This window comes from Anas acuta, chromosome 2, assembly GCF_963932015.1.
Source record: "Anas acuta chromosome 2, bAnaAcu1.1, whole genome shotgun sequence".
NCBI classification, from domain to species: Eukaryota; Metazoa; Chordata; class Aves; order Anseriformes; family Anatidae; genus Anas; species Anas acuta.
The window spans coordinates 31,947,029-31,969,073 of NC_088980.1; the positions used below are offsets into that span (position 1 = coordinate 31,947,029).

At 38.8% G+C, this 22,045-nt stretch overlaps 1 protein-coding gene across 20 annotated transcripts in view; it reads left to right on the forward strand.

Annotated features, from left to right (window-relative positions):
• The window catches only part of HDAC9 (histone deacetylase 9), a 476,309-nt gene that overhangs the window by 172,621 nt on the left and 281,643 nt on the right, over positions 1-22,045 (forward strand). For 13 of the 20 annotated variants that reach the window (XM_068674126.1, XM_068674133.1, XM_068674138.1 and 10 more), the window contains exon 1: positions 20,975-21,311. The exons of 1 other annotated variant lie outside the window; for it this stretch is intronic. In XM_068674126.1, coding sequence (XP_068530227.1) covers positions 21,206-21,311 — 106 coding nt within the window. In that variant the 5' untranslated portion in view covers positions 20,975-21,205. 6 more of the 20 variants (XM_068674122.1, XM_068674117.1, XM_068674123.1 and 3 more) reach the window with 5 other exon arrangements.

A 22,045-nucleotide genomic window follows, 5' to 3' on the forward strand; every position in this document is an offset into this window, starting at 1 on the left:
AATAAAGACAATGAACAATTGGTTCCTGTCTGCTATCTCTATGCTACTCAAGATTTTGCAGACTTCTATCATATCCTTCCTAAATCACCCTTTTTTAGCAAGCCTGGAGAATTCTCTATTAGTGGTTCCTCATGCAGACATTATTTTATATCCTTGTTGCCCATCTGTGAACAATTACCATTCCACCTATATGCTTTCCAAGACGAGGGGACCCAAACTGTACGAGGTGTCAAGGTATGCTGTGGATTTGTTTGGTGCTGTGATGTTGACAATTTTATTTCCCGTTCCTTTTCTAGTACCACTTTAGATTTTTTGATGTTCTTTTTCTGACTTCTGAGCACTCAGCAGATGTTATCTTGTGGAAGGATTTGCAAATCTAAGATTTCACTCCTGAGTGGTTGTGGTTGTAAAATGTCATTTTATATGTGAAGCTCGGTTTGCTTTTCTTGTGCGCATCACTTTCCCTTTACATACTTTGAGTTCATTTGCCATTTTATTGCCCATTCAGTTTCTTTTTTGCAGTCCTGTCTTTTAGCTCCTGTCTTTACTATCCTGAATTGCTTGCTAGCATTAGCAATCTTTACCATTTCACTACTTATCCCTGTTTGTAAGTGAGCCCATGTTCACTGGGCATGCAAAGATTTCATTTCACCTTGGTGCACTGGCAGTATCTTTGGATGCTGTTGTCATATCTTGAATGTTAACTAGGACTACAGAGGCTCACTGACAGTCATTTTGCACCTCGTGTGTTTGTGGTCGTAATTACTGGTGTTTATGCTAGCTGTTCTTTATGCTTTTAGGGTGGGATTAGTCTTTATAGTGTTCCTGTATTTAACTGACTAGGGTTTACGATCCTTTCTATAAATTTCTTTTGGGTACAATGTCAGTATTTTGAAGGGTATTGTCTTGTTCTCAAGCTTTCCTAACTAGGTGAAATTCATTGGTACTGTGTTTTCAGCCTGGTGTTTTTCCACACAATCTCTATGTTTTTTTCTGATGATGTAGTGCTATTTAGTTCTTATACCTTAACTTAAACACAATGTTAAAAGTAAACAAAGAGAGAGAAAAAACATAAATCTGCCTTGTTGCTTTTGGCAGTAGTGTCAGTTAGGACCTGACAGTTCAGGTCAGGCAATTGCCGTTTGTAGTTGCATCTCTTTTGTGGGGCTCTGGTGTTTCACAGTTTCTGCTTCTGTGTTTGTAAAAGCCACAACTTTTTATATATACGAGTTCATAATGTCCTTGAATGGTGTTCAACAAGGGACTTCCCTGCAGTGAAACAGTTGGTGTGTGTAAGCTGCAGTGAGACATTTTATGGGAGGTAAAATTTTAGATGACTCCAATGAAAGATGGCTTTTTTCCATAAGCACTTAAAACAGTGCAACACCAGCACCTACCTGACACGCGTGGCGATGGTGCTTGCTACACAAAACTGAGAAAGTAAACAAGAAATGCTAGAAATAGATTATTTGATTCATAGTGTTGTTAGGGATAGAGGAAGGCATGAAATTCAACAGTTTACAGCAAGTAAAGCATTCATTTATTTTAATTTAGCAAACGATTAAGTTGCTTATTGTTGGAAGATAGAAAACGAGAAAATAGTGAGGTCAAATGACTAAGATATCTTTATTGACTGTGACAATAAAAAGCATGCCATAGACAATGAAATGGATGTGCCAAATAGTGAGCAATCAGTGCATCCACTACTTGGTTTTAGGGGTCCTTGTGTGTGGTTGGCATGTACTAAAAGTTTTTTACGGAACTAGGGACAGCATTGCAATAATAGAAAGAAAATCTAGTTCTGCTGTTCGTCAGGACCTCTAGGTCTTTGCCTCCACCTGATACTGAACATTTGACCTTGAGGATTGGTTAGTGGCTATGGGTGACTCCTTGGCTACCATCTCATATTGCTCATACACCTACCAATACAACTGTCCAGCCGTACCTAGCCTTTAATTCAAAGCTGCAGGTCTTTTCACCTGAGTGGGTACCACAGTTCCCAGTAGGATAAAGCTACCTCCAGTCATTTTGGCTGCTTGATAATTGAGCTTTGTGCTCTCCTTACAAGGGCCAGGCTGGCACTTCTTGCTTGTTAACACTATTACACAGGCAAAGTAAACGCTGGATCATGAGTGCTTTAGGGACATGACACCTGCATATGTTTTCTCCATTAAAGCAAAATCAGACTCTTATTGCATTGTTCTTAGAGCTAAGAAAAAAATACAAAATGAAGCGGCTTAACGTTTGTAAAGCAGTATGGTTTCAATTATAAAACCAGCATTATGACATTTTATACCAAAAGTAAATAAATAAATAAATAAAAATCTGTTAGGTCAAAATACTAAAATATACTCATTAGGTTAATTTTAGATTGCATAAATAACTGGTTATAGCTGGGATACAAAGGTTAAAATTCTAAGTTCAGTACTAATTCCATGCCAACTAATGAAAAGCATTCTCCAATATACTGATGTAGATGTTGATATTTCTCTATGACTTGAGGCAATACTGCAGAAAATTATGAATATTATTTTAAGAAAATAATACATATTTGCAAAAATACTTGTTTCATACAACAAAGGAGCATTGTGGCTCACATTTATGCTCTTTTGGTAAGGAAATGATTATACCTGACACAAGCAGCTGTTTCTACCCAGATGCATACTTTCCCTACAGAATCTTTTGTGAGAATTTGACATGTCATAGCATGGTAAAACCAGGCTCACATATTCTTTCCAATTAGCTGTGATAATAAGTTACCAAGCCACTCTGCTGAATTTAGTACAGTGAAACTGGTCTTCAGTGGTTTGATAAGCTTTTAAAACAATCATAGACAATGAACCTATATATACACATATATATATAACTTAATTATTTATGGTGGCATATTTTTATTGTAGCAGCAATTCTGCTAACCATTGCTCTGTCAACTGTTACCTCTAGGTGGGAAAACAAAAACATTTGTATTGAACACATATTTCATTACTAAGTGATATGTAGATTTTAATTTGTAACATTTCAAAGGAAGTAAGTTTTTTTCATCCTTGTTTAATGATTTTCCCACCTCTCGTAATCAGTCCATTTTTCCTTGTGAGATCAATTTTACTCTATTTTTGGAGCTTATCACTTGTAGGTGGTAGTAGGCAATTTCCTATGGATTAGACAGACAGTAAGTCAAGTCTTTATCACTCAAGTGAGGTTGCAGGTGAAGGGTTGCAAATACTTTGAAGAATTTGCATCTTTTCCATAAGAAAGCTATGCTGTATGAAGTTCAGTTCTTCTCTCACTTTTGTCTGTGTCACTTCTGAAGCAGAACGGAAATTTCTCTTCTGCAGGTTCTTTTTCCATAGCAATGCATGTGGTAAGTTCAGTTTCCTAACCATAATATCAGCGTTTTAATAGTTGGAATGAAAGTCCCATCTTGACATAGTTGAGAGCCAGAGTCTTCAGGGAGTATATGATATTTAACATATATATTTGAGATACACATTCCCATAAGTAGATTTCAAGAATTTTTCAAGTTCTTATGCATAGTCTGTATGGTCACTGCACAGACTTTCAGGCACTTGTCCCTATGTGCTATGATAATGGTTATCCTAAATGGATTACTAAAGTAAATTAAAATAAAGGAAAGGTCTACCAGTCTTTTCATTATATGCAGTGCTGTGGGATGGACATAAATGTCTCATTTTCTACCAGCTCTTTTGGACAGAGTATAGGGGTAGAATCCAGAGCTGTGACAGAAAATCCCATTGGCTCCACCAGGAACAACAGTTCAATTTTATATTGTGAAGTACCATATAAATCTGCAGCTTTCACACTCCTTGCAAGTCAGATGCTGTAAGTTTTAGACACCTAATGTTCAGTATCTTCTCAGAAAGTCTATAAGAATTAAATTTGAAAGGCTTTGACACAGTGTAATCTGAAGAAAAGAGGCTTTTTAAAAAAAAGAGGTGGCAAACCATATATTGCATTTTATATGGTAGTAATATTGTCTTTCTTGATTGCTCTATTGATCTGATATGCTTTCAAAAGAAATCTCATGTCTCATGCCACCATATATCTTTGCCACTTGTTTTACAACTTCAAGAGAAATAAAATTGTATTACAAATAGCTGTACTTGAGGTGATTTGCATAAAAATTGATACCATCAATGATTAAATTTAGAATGTTATACCAATCTTCCTTGATTCGTGACCATTGCTATATTCGTGATCATTGCTATAAATGATTATAATCATTTTTAATCTGGTATGCTGACTGTACTGAGTAATTTACAGATGGCTTTAGTTACTGAGCTGTGCAGAAAGTTTGCACTTGAAGTGGAAAGACAACAAGGAGACAAGACAAGACAAAGAAAAGATTGTAAAGTGTCATTTGGTGAATTGCAAAGTAGTAGGAATTGGTAGGCATCTTTATAGTTCTGCCTTTGTTAGTTTTCCACGTTCTAATATCATTTTTTTCCATACTTTTGTGCTCTGGTGTAATTCAGAAATAGCTAATGATTCTATTGAGCCTGTCAGGTGATACACTGAAGTAGGGTCATTTAAAACTTATCTATAATATGCAATGTCATTATTTTTTCTGTGGGTCAAATGGCCCACAGACCTTCAGGGCTTAATATAATTTGAGCAGGTTTGGTCCTGTCAGCCACTAGCTTAGATTTTAAACCAAACCTTAAAAATTAAAGAGCATATTAGTCTTCATAAAAACAATAACCAAGTATTATATATAAATGTCTTGTATCAGTCTTCTCCTGAAATACCTATTCTAAATCTCTATTTCTCTCTCTCTCTCTCTTTCTTATCATTTTACTGTTGTCTTTTGATTGGCTATTCAATGATCAAAATCTGTATGCTGCTGAGAACCCTTGAATCCATATTCCTGTACCTCTTGGAAGGCACTCAACATTTCTCAAGGTTAGGCTCAGTGTTAAAATCATCACAGCTGAGATTTGCTTCTAATTTTAGGTGTGACACCATCTTTTATGACATGATGTGACCATGTTTGTGAGGAAGGGGTTAGGACAACAGTCGTATCTTTAGTCATGTGTTTAATATAAAAGCAACAGAGGTGATGGGATGACTTTGCTGGAATCCTGACTTCTTATTCACATAAGTAAGAAAATATCAATCCAAGAACTTCTGCAACTGTAGTGTCAGAATTTTCTTTAAATAAGGATGGAGTAGAAAATTGATATAGTATTTTTTAATGTTTATCAAATATGGAAAACAAGGAGGGAGAAAAGAAATGGCTGGCTAGATGCAAGGTTTACAGCTGATGCTCCTCTCACCAGCTCTACCACTGTATTTGTAGAACTCATAAAGGACATGTCAGAGCCGAAGGCAATAATATGTTGTAGGTGTGACCTAACCTAGTTCATTGCATGCCTCTAACATTAGCTCACAGTGGTTATTTTAAGCTTTTCTTATAATATAACCTAGTAATTTCTTTTCTATTTTTTGCTTAATTGGTATAAAGCACCTGTAAACACTGGGGGTAGAATGTCTTGGTAGAATGACAGACCTCACTTGTGTTATTGTTGCTTCTAGAAAGTTTGTTCCATCATGAAAACAAACTGAGTCACTGACGTGAGCTTTTTTAAAAACTTCTGTGTTGCTGTTATATCTTCTTTTTGAGTAGCTTAGCTTTCTGTTTGGCATAATGCTTGATGGTTATCAATGTTCAGCTAATAAAGGAGGCCAGGTGCCATTCTTGCAGACACTTAGATGATGAATTTTGTGAGGTTGGTTCAATCTTATGTGAACGTAAGCCCAAGCAAGTCTGTTAGATGCTTCAGAATGGTTTCCTTGTTTCTGTAGCACCATCCATGTGCATTGTTCCTTAAAATGGGGAGTATGACACATCCCCCAAGTGAAGAGATATTTGAAATGAAAACGTAGTAGACCAAATTTAGTAGATCACTTTTAGTGTGTAAGAGTGCCAAAACAGGAAGAACGTGACTGAAGTGCATGGGATCTGTACAGCATGGTGCAGGCTGAGGGGCAAATGAGAAATAGTGGAAGGGTGGTGGTGAATTTGCTGACACTGGCCTGGCGATAGCCCAGACATGCTGAATTGGCTCCATGAGCAGTGTTACTGCCTTGGTTGCCTTGATCATGCTTTAAGGTAGAAAAGTGTCCATAGAAAGCTGAAGAAATACTAAGAGAAAAAGATTTTTTTTTTAAATAGATCCTAAATGTATTCACAAAGCTTTGCTGTATGCTTTGCAAGCTCATCTTGTTTGGTGAGGTTGATCATATGCTTTCAAGTCATTGTATCTTGGTCAGTCTCAGACTGATAAACAATGTGGTTTTTCCCAAACTGCCATTTTTCTGTGTTTGTTTTTCTAGCAAACTTCCAAGTTCCATAGTTACTACCCATCTTCTGCCTCCACCTCCCCACTCCTCCTCCTTTTCTATTCATGATGCAACTCCCTTATGTTGCACTGTGGGAAAACAGTGTTTTCTCACATGGAATAAAAAAAAATATATCTTTGTTTCATGTTGGCCAAAAATAGGGCTTCATACCTCTCTGTTTTCTGTACAACAAAGGATAAAACTGGCTCTGGAGAGATGATTGCAAGTGATGAATTTTAAGTATACAAGGCTCATAGTATGTTGTCAGTGCATTTTTATCAGTGTTGAAATGCTGAGTCTTCATAATCATTGGAAAATGATGCTTTTTGGATTCTTCCTCTTTCTGTTGCCTATTCACTGGTATTGCATCAATTTATAAAATAAAAAGGTTGAAGCAAGAGTTGCCTCTGCTGTTTGAATAGGTGGCAAAACAGGAAATGTCTCTCCCTTTTCATTAGCATATAAAAAGCTGGAAACTTTCAGGAGGAAAGAGACAAAATGCTAGCAGCAACAAAATTTAAAGCATGTTGTTGTTGAGATGATTTAAGAATGCTTGTAACCACCATTGTCCTCTCCAAAAAAATGGAATGAGACGTGGCAAAAGTGGCTGTGATTGAAGTTTTCTTTGAATATTGGAACTGAAAAGAAGACTTTCAGTAGCGAGAAAACAATTCTGAAGCATCCCTTTGGACTGAGGAAAGATGAAAGTCTGCAAGTACAATAAGAAAATAAGTGGTAAGGAACATGTTTTGAATTGTATTTGATGCAGAATGTTCAGGCTGTGAATAAGAGGAATAAAGAAATTGCAGGGTATGATGTGTATTACAGGATCAAAGAGTAACAGACTAAGTCGTGAAATATAGTGATAAATATAGACAGAAGAAGATTAAAACAGAGAATTAGTGATCAGAAGCTTCTGGGAGGAGAGATTGTGGAGAGCTCTTTATAAAAAGTATAGAAAGCAAATACAAGAGAGAAAACAGCAAAAGAGAGACATTTATTTATGCTTGGAAAGAATGGGAGACCTGATAAACAGTTGATGTTAGCTGTTTGAGGAGTGCTTTGCATTTGCTTTTTGAGTTCAGCACGCCGCGATTATGGCAGTTAAAACCCTGTGAAATGAAGTCTGAATTAATGGGTTTGGAATAAATATGACTTCTAATGATTGCAGGGTATTTTCTTAACTGGTAGCAGGTCACTGGAAGAGCTTTTGTTGCAGGAGCAGGCAGGCGGGGAGTCTGCCTCAGGGACTCTAGGAGAGGAAAGTAGCACAGAGGTGGTAGCAGTCTCAGTGGCAAAACAACTACAGCAAAGAGCCCTAGCCTCTTCGTTTTTCTGGTGGAGGGGGGAACTAGATGTAGATCAGCACAACAAAGAAGGCTCTTCCAAATCATTTTCTCAGCCTGGGTGGAAGTACTATGTATGTCTGTGTAATTTCTGTACACATTCAGGTATGGAAGAAAAGTATTGCCTTGTTGTGTCAGTGATTTGATCTTTTGATTCGAATCTGATCAATCTGATCTGAATAGCATGGGGAAACCTCAGCAGTATGTTTTGTCTGAGATTTTAGTAAGTGAAGCATGGAGAGAATCAGTATTTCAGTACTGAATAAAAGATGGGATTAAAAAAATCCCATCAAAAAAAGAGGAGTGCGGGACAGTTGTGCATCTGCACTAATTAAAGAAAAAAAATGGCAAAAAAGGAAAGATGTAGGAAAAAGGTCATCAGTTACTAATTTTCTCTTGGAAAACAGCATCCTTTTGTGGTGGGAGTATTAAACACAGAAGGACCAGATTACATTTATAAAGATGGGGACCACAGCAAAACAGTTTTTCCCATCCATCAAAAAAGGCAAATCCAACAGAAATATTTACTCCTAGGTTTTCAAAACCATAGGAGGGGTACAAAGAGGACCGGCTAGTTTAATGGTTAGTAGAGCAGAGGCAGCTTATCCTGGTCAATCATTGTTCAAACATCCTCGTGCCAAAAATAGGACGCAAATGAACTGACTGCGCCAGCTCTGTGCTGGAGATGAAGCAAACGGAGCAGGTGTGTGTGAGCACAGCTTCAGCTGAATGGAGAAAAAAGTCCTTTAGATAATATCAGTAATTTATTTATGTACAACAGGATCAAAGACAGAAATGTTTGTCACAACTTTTTTGTTTGTTTTTAAAACTCTTATTTTGAGCTAAATTAAACATTTTATCTTTCACATCAGGCATTTGTTATGTACATCAGTGAGATGGCTTGCCACAACCTGCTAAGCTGTCTTGTTTCTCTTTGTGAATGGAAATATCTACAGGTTGTAAACCTGAGAACCTAGAGAGACAGCAGAAACTTCTTTCTTTAGCCATGAATTTTTGCAAGTTGAAGTGTTCTGCTTACAGAACCACTTCAAATCTTCTGAAGAGAAGGGCAGGTTAGCAAAATAAATAAAAACAAAAAGCTTTTCTACTATGAAAGAAAGCATGAGCCTGTTTGTCTCTAACTTTTGAGGAAAAAACAGCTCCTCTTGTGGTTTTGGGAAATCACATGCATTTTTATTATGGTAATAATCAGCTATCTGAAAAAACATAGGCTTTAAAAGCGTTGTCAGTCATACAGTAAACAGAGCCTTGGCAGTTCCCTGTGGAAAAATGCAGTTTTCCAGTTCCTAACTGACAGGGTGCTATAGAGGGATTTTGGCACAAATACTTTGGCCTAAAGAATATGTATGTTCTCTGCTTCTGCAATGTTTGAGCACCTTTAAGTTGCTTGTCCTCCAGGTAAAAATGCGAAATGCGCTGCTCTTTGTTCCTGGTTGACGGAGGGGGACCAGAAACACCAAGAGTGTCTGGAATCTCAAACCAAATGAAAAAAACCACTAGGGTATGGTATGTATTTAGTGAGTGTTTCCTTTCTGTATGCAAATTAAATGCAAATTTCCTTCTCAGTACTGCCATATGAAGACTGATGCAGATCTCACTTTCTGCCAGTGAAGAATTGCATTGCTTCAGGTAAAGAGAGTAATGTTAACTTGTCAAATATGGAAACAAATATGGTCCACGCTAGTCAGAAATAGATTATTGGCTCCATGTGATGATGAACAGCACAAGATGTGTTCAAGCTGGTTTGTTTTATTTTGTGTGACACCATGCTTTCAAACAGAACATGGGTTCAATCTTCTTTCTGATTGGATAGAATATTATCATATCTTGTACCAAAATTAATTTCTGAGAACTGATTTATTAAATGTAAAGATGAGCAAAATCAGTTCACTTCAAGTCTGTGTGTCAAGCAGAATAACATATAATAAACATTGTTGTTTATCATCTTTCTCTTGCACAGATGATAGCAAACAGGGTGGCCAAGTGATATAGATTGTTTATCAGCCTTTCCGATGACGCCAGCACAGTCTGGAACGTCCCTTTGTCCTCTTGATTACAATGGTACGCTCTGATTGCTGCCTTCTCTAGGACAAGAAAATTATGAACTGGTGAGGGAGATTTGCATGTGCACATTGAAAGATATGGAGGAAACAGTCTGTTGGCTAGACTGGGGAGTCAAGACTTAGCCTTAAGTTGGCCTGAATTTAGTCTGAAAACTTAGGAAAAGTAAAGGCATGAGCAAATGCAGAAGTTGTAGATGTTACTGAGCCTGATATTCCATATTCTACATGACCAGAAAGTGGAGAGTTTGTACTATGTAGAAATTAATTGAAGAATGCTGTTCTTTTCAAAGGAGACCTTTATTACAAGACAAAGGAGACCTTTATTTACAGAATAATGTAATATAGATCTTTACCATCATAAATAAAATTTGTTAGAAATTTGCAGTTTTTTTAAAGCTTTATGGCTTTTTTTTTTCTATAGTTTCAAAATACATCTTCTGTTGACCTTGTTCCTGCCTTTAAATGATGGTGAGTTTGTGAGTTTGGGTAGTCAATTATGTTGATCATATATATTTGCTTGGAAGCATAGATGGACTGTGAGTTATCTCTCTCTTTAAGATGCAAATCCTCCTAAATGCCTGTCATGCTACTTGTGAATAGAGCTCTGGGACAGAAGGGACAGTATAGCCCTATTGGAAATACTTTGAACTACACTTACTGTACTTGTGGCTTGATGACATGGATGAACTGGTGATGATAAAGAGCTCTTGCTTTTCTTGCTAGTACCTTTGGGATCTTTCTTTTATTGCTTGTGGGTTTGAGGCTGCATTGGAAAACCGATTTGCTTTCTTTTAGAATGAGCAAGTAAATCAACGTGAAACCTTGCCATTCTGGACAAGGAAAGAAGCAGAGCAGGGGCACGTAGGGAAGTCCTTAACATGGTGTCACCAGTGAAACCCTTGTCCCATCCAGGCAAATATCATCCTTTGAATGATCAGCAGTGTACTGAGACTGCAGGAGCGGGTTTGGTTTAGTCTTTCCCTTGATGTATTTAATAGCACACGTCCTAAATCAGAGCATGAGTGCTGGAGAAATGACTACTCTCTGACTCCTGCACTGCACTAAGATCATTCAGTCCAGCCCTCCACAGCTGCAGGTCACTGCGCAGGGGGTATTAGTAGCTAGCAAGGGTCTACTGACCACCTGTATACTATACCTTCTTTCAATCCTTTCACCACAATAAGACACATAAAAACCCCTTAGCATCCTGTGCCAAGCTCAAGATCTTTGGATCAGAAGACAGAGTATCACAAAACAGCTGAGTGCCACAAAAAGAGCATGAGAAATTAAGGCAGTTACCAAACTTGTTGGTTGCTGTTGTCTGCAGGGCTAAATAACTTGGCAAAAAAAAACACCCTAGATGGAAGCCACAGTACTGTAAAAGACTGACGGATGAAATATTTCTGTTGGCAACCATCCTAGAGTAGTTCTTGTTGGTAGGTATGCCTTGGAGATTTCCCTTTGCAAATATAGTTAGTTGCTCAACTCCCCAACTCATTCATTTTCTGATGGGTCTCAGAATAACATACTGCCTGTCTGAATTGCTGGAGCCTTTAAGCTGTAGCTGAGAGGACACTAAATGAGCAAAAGTGAATATAATGACTTAGGTCCCAAGTCGATAAAATACTTAATCATCACATGTTTTAAGCTTGACATTTGCTTATATACCTTTCAGCTTTAATCTTCTGTTTGTGTCAGTGTATGTTCACTTTAGTATTTGAGCTGCAGTGTGAGATACCAATGGCTTAAAGTGTATTCTTTATCTGTTTATATTTTTATACCCACACACAAGACTTATATATGTAAGGCCTGTTGAGAAAAATATACTTTGTATACCTGTAAATACTGATTGAAAGAGAATGCTGTGATTATATAGCTTACAGTAACATTTTCTTTGAAGCTCTCGAAATAAAACACTATTTTATATAATTTCAATTAAATTATTCCTTAAATGTAAAATTAATCTATAGTCCAAAAATGTAGAAAGGCATTTGTTCAGAATAGCAAGCAAATTAATGTTGTAAAGCAAAAATATGATATTTTTAGAAGCATTCTTACTGGCAATTAAAAAGGGAAAATTAAAGTTTGACCAAACTTAAGCCTTTTTCATCACACTTGCAATTTACTTACATGGATTTTTTTTCAGCCTTATTATTACAATATATCTATTTTTGGTTAAGGTGGTGCTCAGATCTGCTGCAGTCATTTATCAGATTACATAAAACCAGGCTAATACCTTTAGTTGTTTTCTTTTATGTTCTGAGACATAGAAGTCTTCCTTATGGCAAATAAAATATTTGCCAACTGTGTGTGCACTTTTAGATGTCCAAGTTTTTGTCCTTCATTTTCCTAGCTTTTGTTTTTCACTGGAATTCTGCCAGAGGTAAGGAGAGTAGCTGGAGAACACTATTAAGGCTAAAGATACACTAAGAAAGCTAGGTATTGTTTTCATTTTGTTTTGTTTTTCCTCTGGGCATAGTCCACAAGTGATGCATACTACCTTGAAAAGTCTAGCTTTTGTCTCTGGTTACTTATAGCTGGAACTGTCACCCTGTTTACAACAGCCTTTTGAAGGCTGCTAAAAACATACTCCATTTTTCATAGACTTATGATAACACTTTGATTGCATTAACTCCAGATGAAAAATGAAAAAACATATTACACGTCTCATGGAAATTGTCCTTAGCAGTTTACTTCCTTCAGCTGCTTTAGCAAGGGGCTAGAAATGAACTGCAGTAATGGCATGGACAGGCCAGCTCACTTACATGAGCCCTGACTTCTGTGAGAGTTTAAAATATCTGATTAGTTGATTGCATTGTGTTGTGTTTTTTTTTTGGTTTTTTTGTTTTTTTTTTTCCTGCCATTATCAAATGTCCTGCTGTCCTGTTCTCTTGAGTACCAACCAACAGAAAATGAAGTGCTGCACAGACAACTTTCATAAAACTGTGCTATTTTTAGGAAGCCACAAGTCCAAGTTTGATTCTACATTTTGACCACTCAGAAGCTTAAGCTCCTCTTGAATAGTCTACAACCTCTGCTTGTGCCATTCAGCTTTCAGCTTTTGCAAGCTATTTTTTGTTAATTCATTCATTTTTGGACTGCCTTTTCCCAAAAGCTATTTGGATTGAAGTGAAATATAGAAGCTGCACCTCCCCAGGCTCTTGGAAGTACACCTGATCAGAGTTGATTAGAATGAGAGTGTTTTCTGAATGTGGATTCAATATATGTTATTCCAGATACCCCATGCTTTCACTCGAAATAATTAATTCTGCCCTGTGCTTTTTTTAGCCATTGCATAGTGCTCTGAGGCTCCAATCAATTCGGCAGATTTAGTGAACAGTTCTCTTTCCGAGGAAATTGGGGCTTGGAACCAGCCTCATCCCTTTGTCCTAGAGAGCATAAGCACTTGCTTCTTGCTCCCATCCTGGGGCCAGAGAGGGGCAGATGAAGGCTGTTTGTGTTGGCCCCTCTCTGGAACAGAATGCCTGGCAGATTTTAGATTGAGTTGTTTGGATAAATGAACTCGAAATCAGCTTTCTTGGGGCTGTTTTTGGCCTTAGGAACAACCAGTTGGATTATGTGTATTTACAAAAATCATAAAGATACTCAGGCTTGTAATATGCTTTGGCAGTACCATGGGATATTATGAAGGTATCTTCAGTTACAGTAAGTAGCTGCATTAAAATTTTCAAAGGGCTTTACGTAGTTGGAAGAAGAGGCTATATTTAGTTGAAGTGTGAGGTATTTTTCCTTTCAAAATGATGAAATCTTGTGTTCAGTTATATTTTGATTTATTTTCTGTTTTGTGTCCCATACATTTCTTGATTTCACGAGGAAAATTAAGATCATCTTGCTCCTCAGGAGAAATCCTGGTTCTATTGAAGTGAGGCAAAACAACCCACTGAAGTCACGGTTTCATCCTTTTTGCAGTGACCTAAATTCATTGGGACAGTAAGAACAACTCATAAGCAGGCATATCAATAACAATTTGGTAAAGTATACACTGCATGTCTGTTCCTAATCAGAATTCATGATGAGGAAGGAGGTTAGATGAAAAATGGATCCAGAACTGGGCTTAGCTTCTGCCCTGGTCCAACTACCCAGAAGGGTTGCATGTGGTTTCATAACAACATTATTGACCGGTATGTGATGTGACCTTTTCATAGCACAGAAGCAGCCAGTTTGTTACAGCTCTCAGAGGCATGTTTGTGCCTATAACACTGCCTATAACTCCATGTGCTTCAGTGCTCCCAAGTGAAGGGTGGATGAGCTGGGAGGAGAACAAGATCTGAGCAGCCCAGCCTGGCATCTCAGACCTGCTCCACAGCAAAGACACTTTTTGGTCTTTTATGTAAAATATTTTTTTCTAGGCTAAGCTTCCAGTGATTTGCAGTTTCAGTTCTCTGACTACATAAATTGTTTGATACTTAACAAAAACTCACTCTGACTTGCTTCAAAATTTAACAGAGAAATTGTTGTCCCAGCTACATAGGTAGCTTCGTGGTGTGGTTGTAGCACATTATGTAAAAGCTACCTTGTTCCTCAGTGAATCCTAGCCTGGATATGGAAGATCCTTCTTTTGACATTTCATTATATGACTTAAAAGGCAACTTTGAAAACAAAACCAAAGCAAATGCTTTATTGTTTGTTTGTTTGTTTGTTTTGTTGATTTTTGTTTTTTTTTTTTTTTGTATTTTTTTTTCAGACACATTTTTGTTTCAAGATGTTTACAATGAACTCCATTATGATACTCTTGTAAAAATCATCAAATTTCATAGGAAGAGAATTATTTGGGATTTTTTTTTTAAGAACATACCTCTTCTTTTCAGTAGAGTGTGATTTAAAAGAATAAAAGTTTCTGATGTAGGAAAAAGTATTCTATATAGGTCTTGTTATTCCTATCACTTAAGCAATAATTCATACTTGCTCTTGGTAGGTACCCCCATGATCACCAGCTCTGATCTGTATAACTTAGAATTCTACAGCAAAACCTACCTAAAGTTTGCTTTAGGTAGCAAACTGGCTTGATTTTTTCTAACTGATGGATTTTTCATAAAACCCTTGTTTCAGAAAATAGAGAACATTTTACTACACCTCTGGACTCAGTATCTTAGAGTTTCTTATTTCCAATGGTTTTATAAACCTATCTTATTCTTGTGGTGTATCTATCCACCCTCAATTTTTCAGCAGTCTTTTTTCAGTACCTATACTGGAACAAGTTACAGTATCCGTAAATACATGTATTCTCTTTGGTATATTCGTATCACCTCAATGCTGTTAACTCAGTATAGCCTACTTTCTATATCCATGGATTTTATTAGCCTTTTTGGTCATGGTGTAATCCTAGGAAGTCGTATTCAGTTGGCTATCTTCTGCTGTGATCCTAAATCTTTTGCATAGCCATTGATTTTCACAGTACAGTTCTCTGGGCAGCAAGTATGGTCTAGGTTTCTTGGCTTAAAACCAAAAAAGCACTTACATCCATGTATATACATGTATTATGAGCTGGAGATGCATCTTGGTTCTCCAGCCATAGGAACTTCAGCCTGCTGTCCAGGAGTTAGTGTCCAGGTTTGTTGAGCTGACTTGTGCAAAATGCTCAGTGGAGGCACAGATTATTTGCTCAGTGTGTGTGCAACAAGCTTGAAATGCCTGAGGTAGGCTGAATGTATTGCAGGCTGCCATAGGCTGTGTGCTCCAGGGCTACTTTATGTGTGTTCATCCAGGTGTGTTGAGAGCAGCTAGACATGCCAGCCTCACTGCACGTACACACACGTGTCTGTCTAAGAAAGCTGGATGTAAACATGGAACACTTGGTAAATCTTGTGTTGTATGCAATGTACCTCAGCCTTGTTGCAAAAGATTTAGATTTTAGTTCCAACCCGTTAAATAACTGTGTCAGTAGCATAATTGAATTGTGTCTGCATTTCCTATCCAAAATGTTATTTGTTTACTTGATCTCTGTCTGTGTATGTTAAATTATTTGAGCTTTTTGATGCAGGAAAGTACCCTTGAATTTATGAAGCACTTAAGCATGTGCCTAACTTTAGCCTTGTGCTTATAATCAAGCATGTGTTGCTGAGGTCTTGTCCTGAATCTAGGACTTAATTTTCAGAAGACTTATTTATGTGAACGGAAAGGCATATTTTCAGAGGAAAACGAAGTGATAAGTAATCAGCAGCCAGGAGAGCTAGTTCCAAAAGCCCTTAGCTCATTTACATGAGAAAGCTGAGCAGCTCTCTGTATTGTCATATAAAGCAATGATAGAGACCCATTCATTTACCTAGTGCATCAGTCCTTATTCTCAAAACTTTGTGAAGTTTTATCCTCCCATTGTTTGTCATAAAATCCCCTGAAGCTATTGATATGCTTTTCTTTGTCCCAGGAAATTCCTTTGAAGCTTGAATTGAGCTTAAACGTGTTTAGAACCAAAGTTTTCTCCTCAGTTGAAAAATGCACATCATGTGGGTTCAGGGTACTGTGAAGAAAAAGCAGCATGTATGCCTGCACAGGCAATGCCAAGAAGCTGCTGCACACAAACCTAAGTGATGTCCCTGCACTACCACATCTTTCCAAGCAGAGCACATGGATCAAGCTATCCATCTTTACTCCCCGAGGGCCTGGAATGTGCTCCAGGAGGGAGCAAACCCAGGGTGCTTGAGCATCTTCACTGCTTTCTTTCTGCTCCCAAACCGTCTGCTGCTCTGTGGTAATAGTCTTCTGCTGTTCATTAATTTAGTTAATCCTCTAGCATAAGCTGTAGTAATTTACGCTGGATGCTTGGGTTTCACATGATACTTATGATACCTAATGAACTGTGGCTGCAGAAACATCTGTTCTTTACGATAGGTCATTTTTTTAAAAATTATTTTTATCCTGGTAATTAGATGTACAAAATATAGTTAGGAGCTGTTTTGGTTGCAGAGATTAGAACTCAAAACTTCGGTACTGTAGTAGTCCAGATTTAGTATTACCTACACAAACTTAATTTAGCTCCCACTAGTTTATGCACTAGTTTCAAATTGGTGCATGGTATTATGTGATGTTTTTTCACAGAATGCTAGCCTGATGAAAAAGTGACTGAAGGAAGGTTGTATGGGACACCTGTAAGATTTGCAGTACCATAACTTAAGCATTTAACTAAAAACTCCATAGCATCTCTTTATTTAATTTGTATGTAATATTTATATGATACAATGAAGCAATCTGGCAGAAGAGACTATGTAAGAATTCATTTACAGGTAAGAAAACTGCCAAAGTTGAAAGTATAGTATTAATATTAATGAAGGCTAAGCTTCAGAAGAACATGAGTGATAAATGGGATATGCTAAAAACAAACAGTAATATATTGTTTGCACTTAACAAGGAAAGTAGGAACAGAAAAGTGCTACTTAATTATTATGGTGCTGAGTTAATAATGCAGTAGAAATCTTAGCTCTTTCTAATTTGGGCACTTGACTTCTCAGTCTTAATGTTTCAGTAATGCTGTTTCCCAGTTTAATTTCCTTATATTTATTTGTTTTTAGCAACTCAGAAGGAAAACAAGAGAAACACATTGTGAACCCTCTGTAATGAGATCTTAGTGCTACTAACATACCTTATATTTTCCATAAAGTTGCTGATTGTATGTAGAGTCACCTCAGCAGTGCTAAATCATTTCAACAGTTTACTCTTACCTCTAGTGTCATTAAAGTTCTCCAAGTTTAGGAAATGTGTTTGAAAAAATAAGGAACAAAAAAACCTCATGTTCCTGTATTAAAATGCCACCTTATAACATGCATAGCTTCAAAAAATAAAAACCAGGTTTTCTCCAGGCATGGAACCTTTCTCCTTCCCCTGTGGGACTTTAAAGGAGCTATTTAAAACCATACGATCATATAGTTAGGGACTGGGCTGACTCAGCAAAGCGTTTAACTACATGTTTAAATTCTATCGCGATCCATAGAATTTAAGCATGTGCTTAAATATTATGTTGAAAAGGCATGGATTTATGCAAGTGTTTTAAAGCTAAGCATGTACCAAAGTGATTTTCTGAAGAAGGCCCATAAGATCCCAAGCTGGAAGAACTGTAAATGTCCTACCTTTGGGATGACTGACATCATATTTAAAATATTTATATATATATATATATATATATATATACACATATATATATATTTATATGTAATCTCAAATATAAAACATGATGCAGTAGTCATTATGGTCTGTGAATTAGCTAGCAGCATAATTTGGCTGTTATTTTAAAATATATATACCAAAATTAAGAGTGCTTGCAGATAAACCTCTGAATGTACATTTTCTACTCTTGAAAATAGTTTGCTTTTTTTTTTTTTTTTTTAATCAGTCAGAGCTGTGATTTCTATCTTAAAAAATGCAGCCACATATACAAGGACTTAAAAACACATATGGGTATCTAATACCAGGATCCCACACTCCAGAATTTTCTGTGTTATGACCTGTTTTTAACTTATTCCTGCAGTGTTTCCCTGTAATACAAGACTCAATTATTTTGAGGCATTGAATCACTAAACAGGGTCATGTTCTTGTTGGCTCAAGGGCATAAGCAATTCCATTTTTTTTATTTACTTCTGTCTATAAAAAGCTTTTTCTGTGTTAGGAAAGATTGCTGAAAGATTGGTGATTCCCCCTGCACCCTTGTTAGACATCTTCTGCCCTGCACCATGCAAGTGCCTTGTATTTCCCACAAAACATTTTGATTTTTTTTTCTCTCAAGATATAAATGAACATTTGCTTTTTCAGCTTTCTCAGTTCAGGTTATCCGCTTCCTAACATTATTAGAGGCTGAAATGGCTCCAGCATCGATGGGGTTGCAGGGATTTAAGCAGGTCTCCTGGAGCTTTGTGGGAGCAGCACCAAGACCTGGAACCCCTGGGGCACCATGGATGAAGCAGAGAGACCCAGCCTTTCTGGGGACCAACTGGAATCATCAATTACTGAGTAGTCCGAATCCCAGATAACTTTCTAGCACAGGCCCTGAGAGTGCTATGAGTATTACTTCAAGTGTTCGTGATACCAAGTTGCCAGCTGTCAATATGACCTGATACATGTGCTGCTCATCCTCTGGCTTGCACTGTAGCATCCTGCCTGTGTCGATGCCCCTTTGCAGAGCTGGGTTTATGCTGTCAGCAGAGCTTTTCTGCTTCCACAGAAGTACACCTCTCCTCTTTGCCTTTTGTCTGGCAGGACCCTTCCTCTTTACAGAAAAAGGAAAAGTAAAGGAAAAGTACAGTAAAGGAAAGTAAAGTTCATGTGTGTATGTAGTAAGCTGGGTGAAGAGGAAAGATGAGGAGAGGGGGGTGTTGAGCAGTGCAAGGTGCTAACTCAAGGATCCCACAGGGAAAATCCCATTGTCAGCTGTTGCAGTCTCCATTTGTCCAAGGAACAGATCCCAGCCCTCAGCAGGTCTAGATTGTTTGGCACATGGAGTAAGAGAAGGTTTGGGATGAAGGGAGCAGCCTTGAGCTTCACAGCTCCCAGATGCCCTATATCTCCAAATATCATCTAGTGATGTCACAGTACCTTGCTATTGAAAATCTTTTCTTTGAGAGCAGAATTGTGACAAGTTAAAAAAAATAATATTGCCCTTCACTGCAATCTGTTGCGTTAGCTGAAGAGCAGACAGCCAATTCTTGGCTGAAAGGCAGAACTGAGCTTCAGGTATTATGCACTGTCCTTGCATCTTCAAGCACAGGTGCTTGGGGTAGTTCAGGATTTGGTGGATCTCTAGAAGTCTCTGAGACAACCTTTGCAATGGTTTCCTGATCCCAGTGAGTATTCACATTCCTGTTGCCACCGTCAGTTCCCCGTGGCCAGGACAGGGAAAGGGATTCAGAATTTTTGACATGTGTGTGGCCAGGAGTTGTATAAGTAGGTAGGGACAGGTGTTGGTCACCTGTGTAGCAAACAGCATATTGCAGAGCAGGATGCCAAGGAGGTAAAGTATCACTGGTAACACTTTCCTTACCTACATGTGGGTATACTAATCAGCAAAAAAGCTATGCAACTTTTGAAATGTCTTTATGAAAAATGAACTTAACAGAGCATGCATGAAGCCTGCCAGGACGTAGAGCAGCATGGTGCTTTGCTCTGATCTGTAGTCAGACGCTGCCATTCTGAAACCACATCGCCTCGTCAAACTGAGAGAGACGCAGTACAAATTGCCTAATGCTGCTGAAGATAAACGCGAACCACATTTCAGTACGCCAGCAGAGCGCTGCACAGTAGGCAGGCATGTCGAATATGCCGTGCCACAACTGGTGCTGGACTATAAGCGCTGTACCAGGCGTGCTAAATATGGAAGCACTGCTTATAGCCGTGAGCAGCAGCCCAGCTGCCCCGTCACCATGGGCCTGCGCCTCCGGCCTGCCCAGCCCGCCGGCCGCCTGCAGGCCGCGGAGCCCGGGAAGCGGGCAGCAAAAATAGCACCGCGGGATTGCTGTGCGTGGGCGCGGCAGAAACCACGCTGCGAGCAAGAGCTCCCAGCGTTGTTTTGGAAGCGATACAGAGGCCTTTTTTTCTTTTTCTTTTTTTTTTTTTTTTTCTTTTTTTTGCTCGCTTCTCACCCAACGCTGCCGGGTGAGGGGAGGGCGGGGGGCGAGGAGCGCTGCCGACTGGGCGCTCTCCCACCCACCCTGGCTTTTTGTCACAGGAATAGGCTTGGCAGCAGGAAAGGGTTAATTATGCTTGAGGATGAGGGAGGATTGCAGTTTGAAAGACAGAGACTGGACAGCTGTGTTTGCTGTGGTATTTTTAAACGCATTAATGCAGGCTCCAATCACCCGGCCGCGCTTGACCTATTTTTGGCTCAGGCCAGCCATTGTTCTATTTCTGCCGCTGCTGGGCCACGCTGTTGTTGATTTGAATGCAAATGAGTTGTCACTGCCCTGGCCAACTCCACCAGCCGGGCCGAGGGGCGGCCGGGGGACAGAGGCACTCGTGACAGTGGGGTGACTAGAACTGAACCTGGTGGGGCCGGCAGCCCTGGAAACGTGCTCGTTGGGTGTGCTTTGCGAGAGGCTGCCTTCCCCCCCCTGCACACACACACACGCACACACACACACACGTACACACGCACACGAGAAAGCCTGAAGCACCGAGATATTTCTTCTGCATTTCTTCTTCCACCTGCTGTTGGCTTCCAGAGTACAAGTGCTCAAACTCAGGGGTGCACAGTCCAGCGTGTGCTTCCTGCCCTCTCGCAGCTGTGTAAAGTGGATTTTGTCTTTTCTCTTTTAGTAGATACTTGTACAAATGCTTACACATTGCTAATTACCGAAGTGTGCTGTCTGACAAGCCTGGCTGGAGGAGGTAGGACAGCAGAGGGTCGTGCCTGACGCCCCTGTACAAGTGCAGTGATGACTCTCTCGTGTAGCTGAAGTGCAGACTGGTTGGAATATGCTGCAGACAATTTACGAGAGTGAATCGTGTTTTTCCTCAGATGGGGTTTCTGGACGCGAACAGCTCTTGGCTCAGCAAAGAATGCACAGTATGATCAGCTCAGGTAAGAGACAGCTCAGTACCCCTGCCTCCCCTGCCCGCACCGTGGCTTACCGATAAAATACAGCCCGTCACAACAAGAAAACTCCCCTCCTATAAAGAGCCGACTTTATTTTTGTGGGCTTTATGTAAGTTGTTGTTAAATAATTATCTCTACCACGATATGTTAGATATCAGCTGCTGCTTTTGTGGGAGTTCGCCTCTTTCAGTGTGCTGCTTTCCAGCAAGAACAAAATGCTAACAACTGAAATATAGTTGGGATTTCCTTTTCTGTTCAGTTTGTTTTGTTGTGTGACTGCAAAATGGGGCTTGTGGTATGGGCTTATTCAGAGAGAGGCTTCATCAGACAGACCGGATCAGGAGGCTGCAGTTAGAGCCCGTCACGGGCAATTCTCTTCATATATGATTTTGTAAACAGGATTTCGTCTTTTTGTGAGTTTCATTTTCTCAAGTTTACACACAAGGAGGTTTTTATATCAATCCTATTCTGCTTTCATTACAGGGTTACTTTAAAAGAATGCTAAAGCAGTCTCTTCCATATGCATGGCTTATTTTGTTACTTTAAAAATATTTTGGAACCTGACAATGGTAGTCAGAGGTAATGACTCACTGAAATGTAAATTGGATGTATTTTTAATGAAGGTATTTCAAAGCTGCTGTGATGGAAAATTGAACAATTCTTCATGTATTTGAAGCTGTCCCTTGATTTTCTAGTTTCTCTGTTAGCTGTGTTTGAGA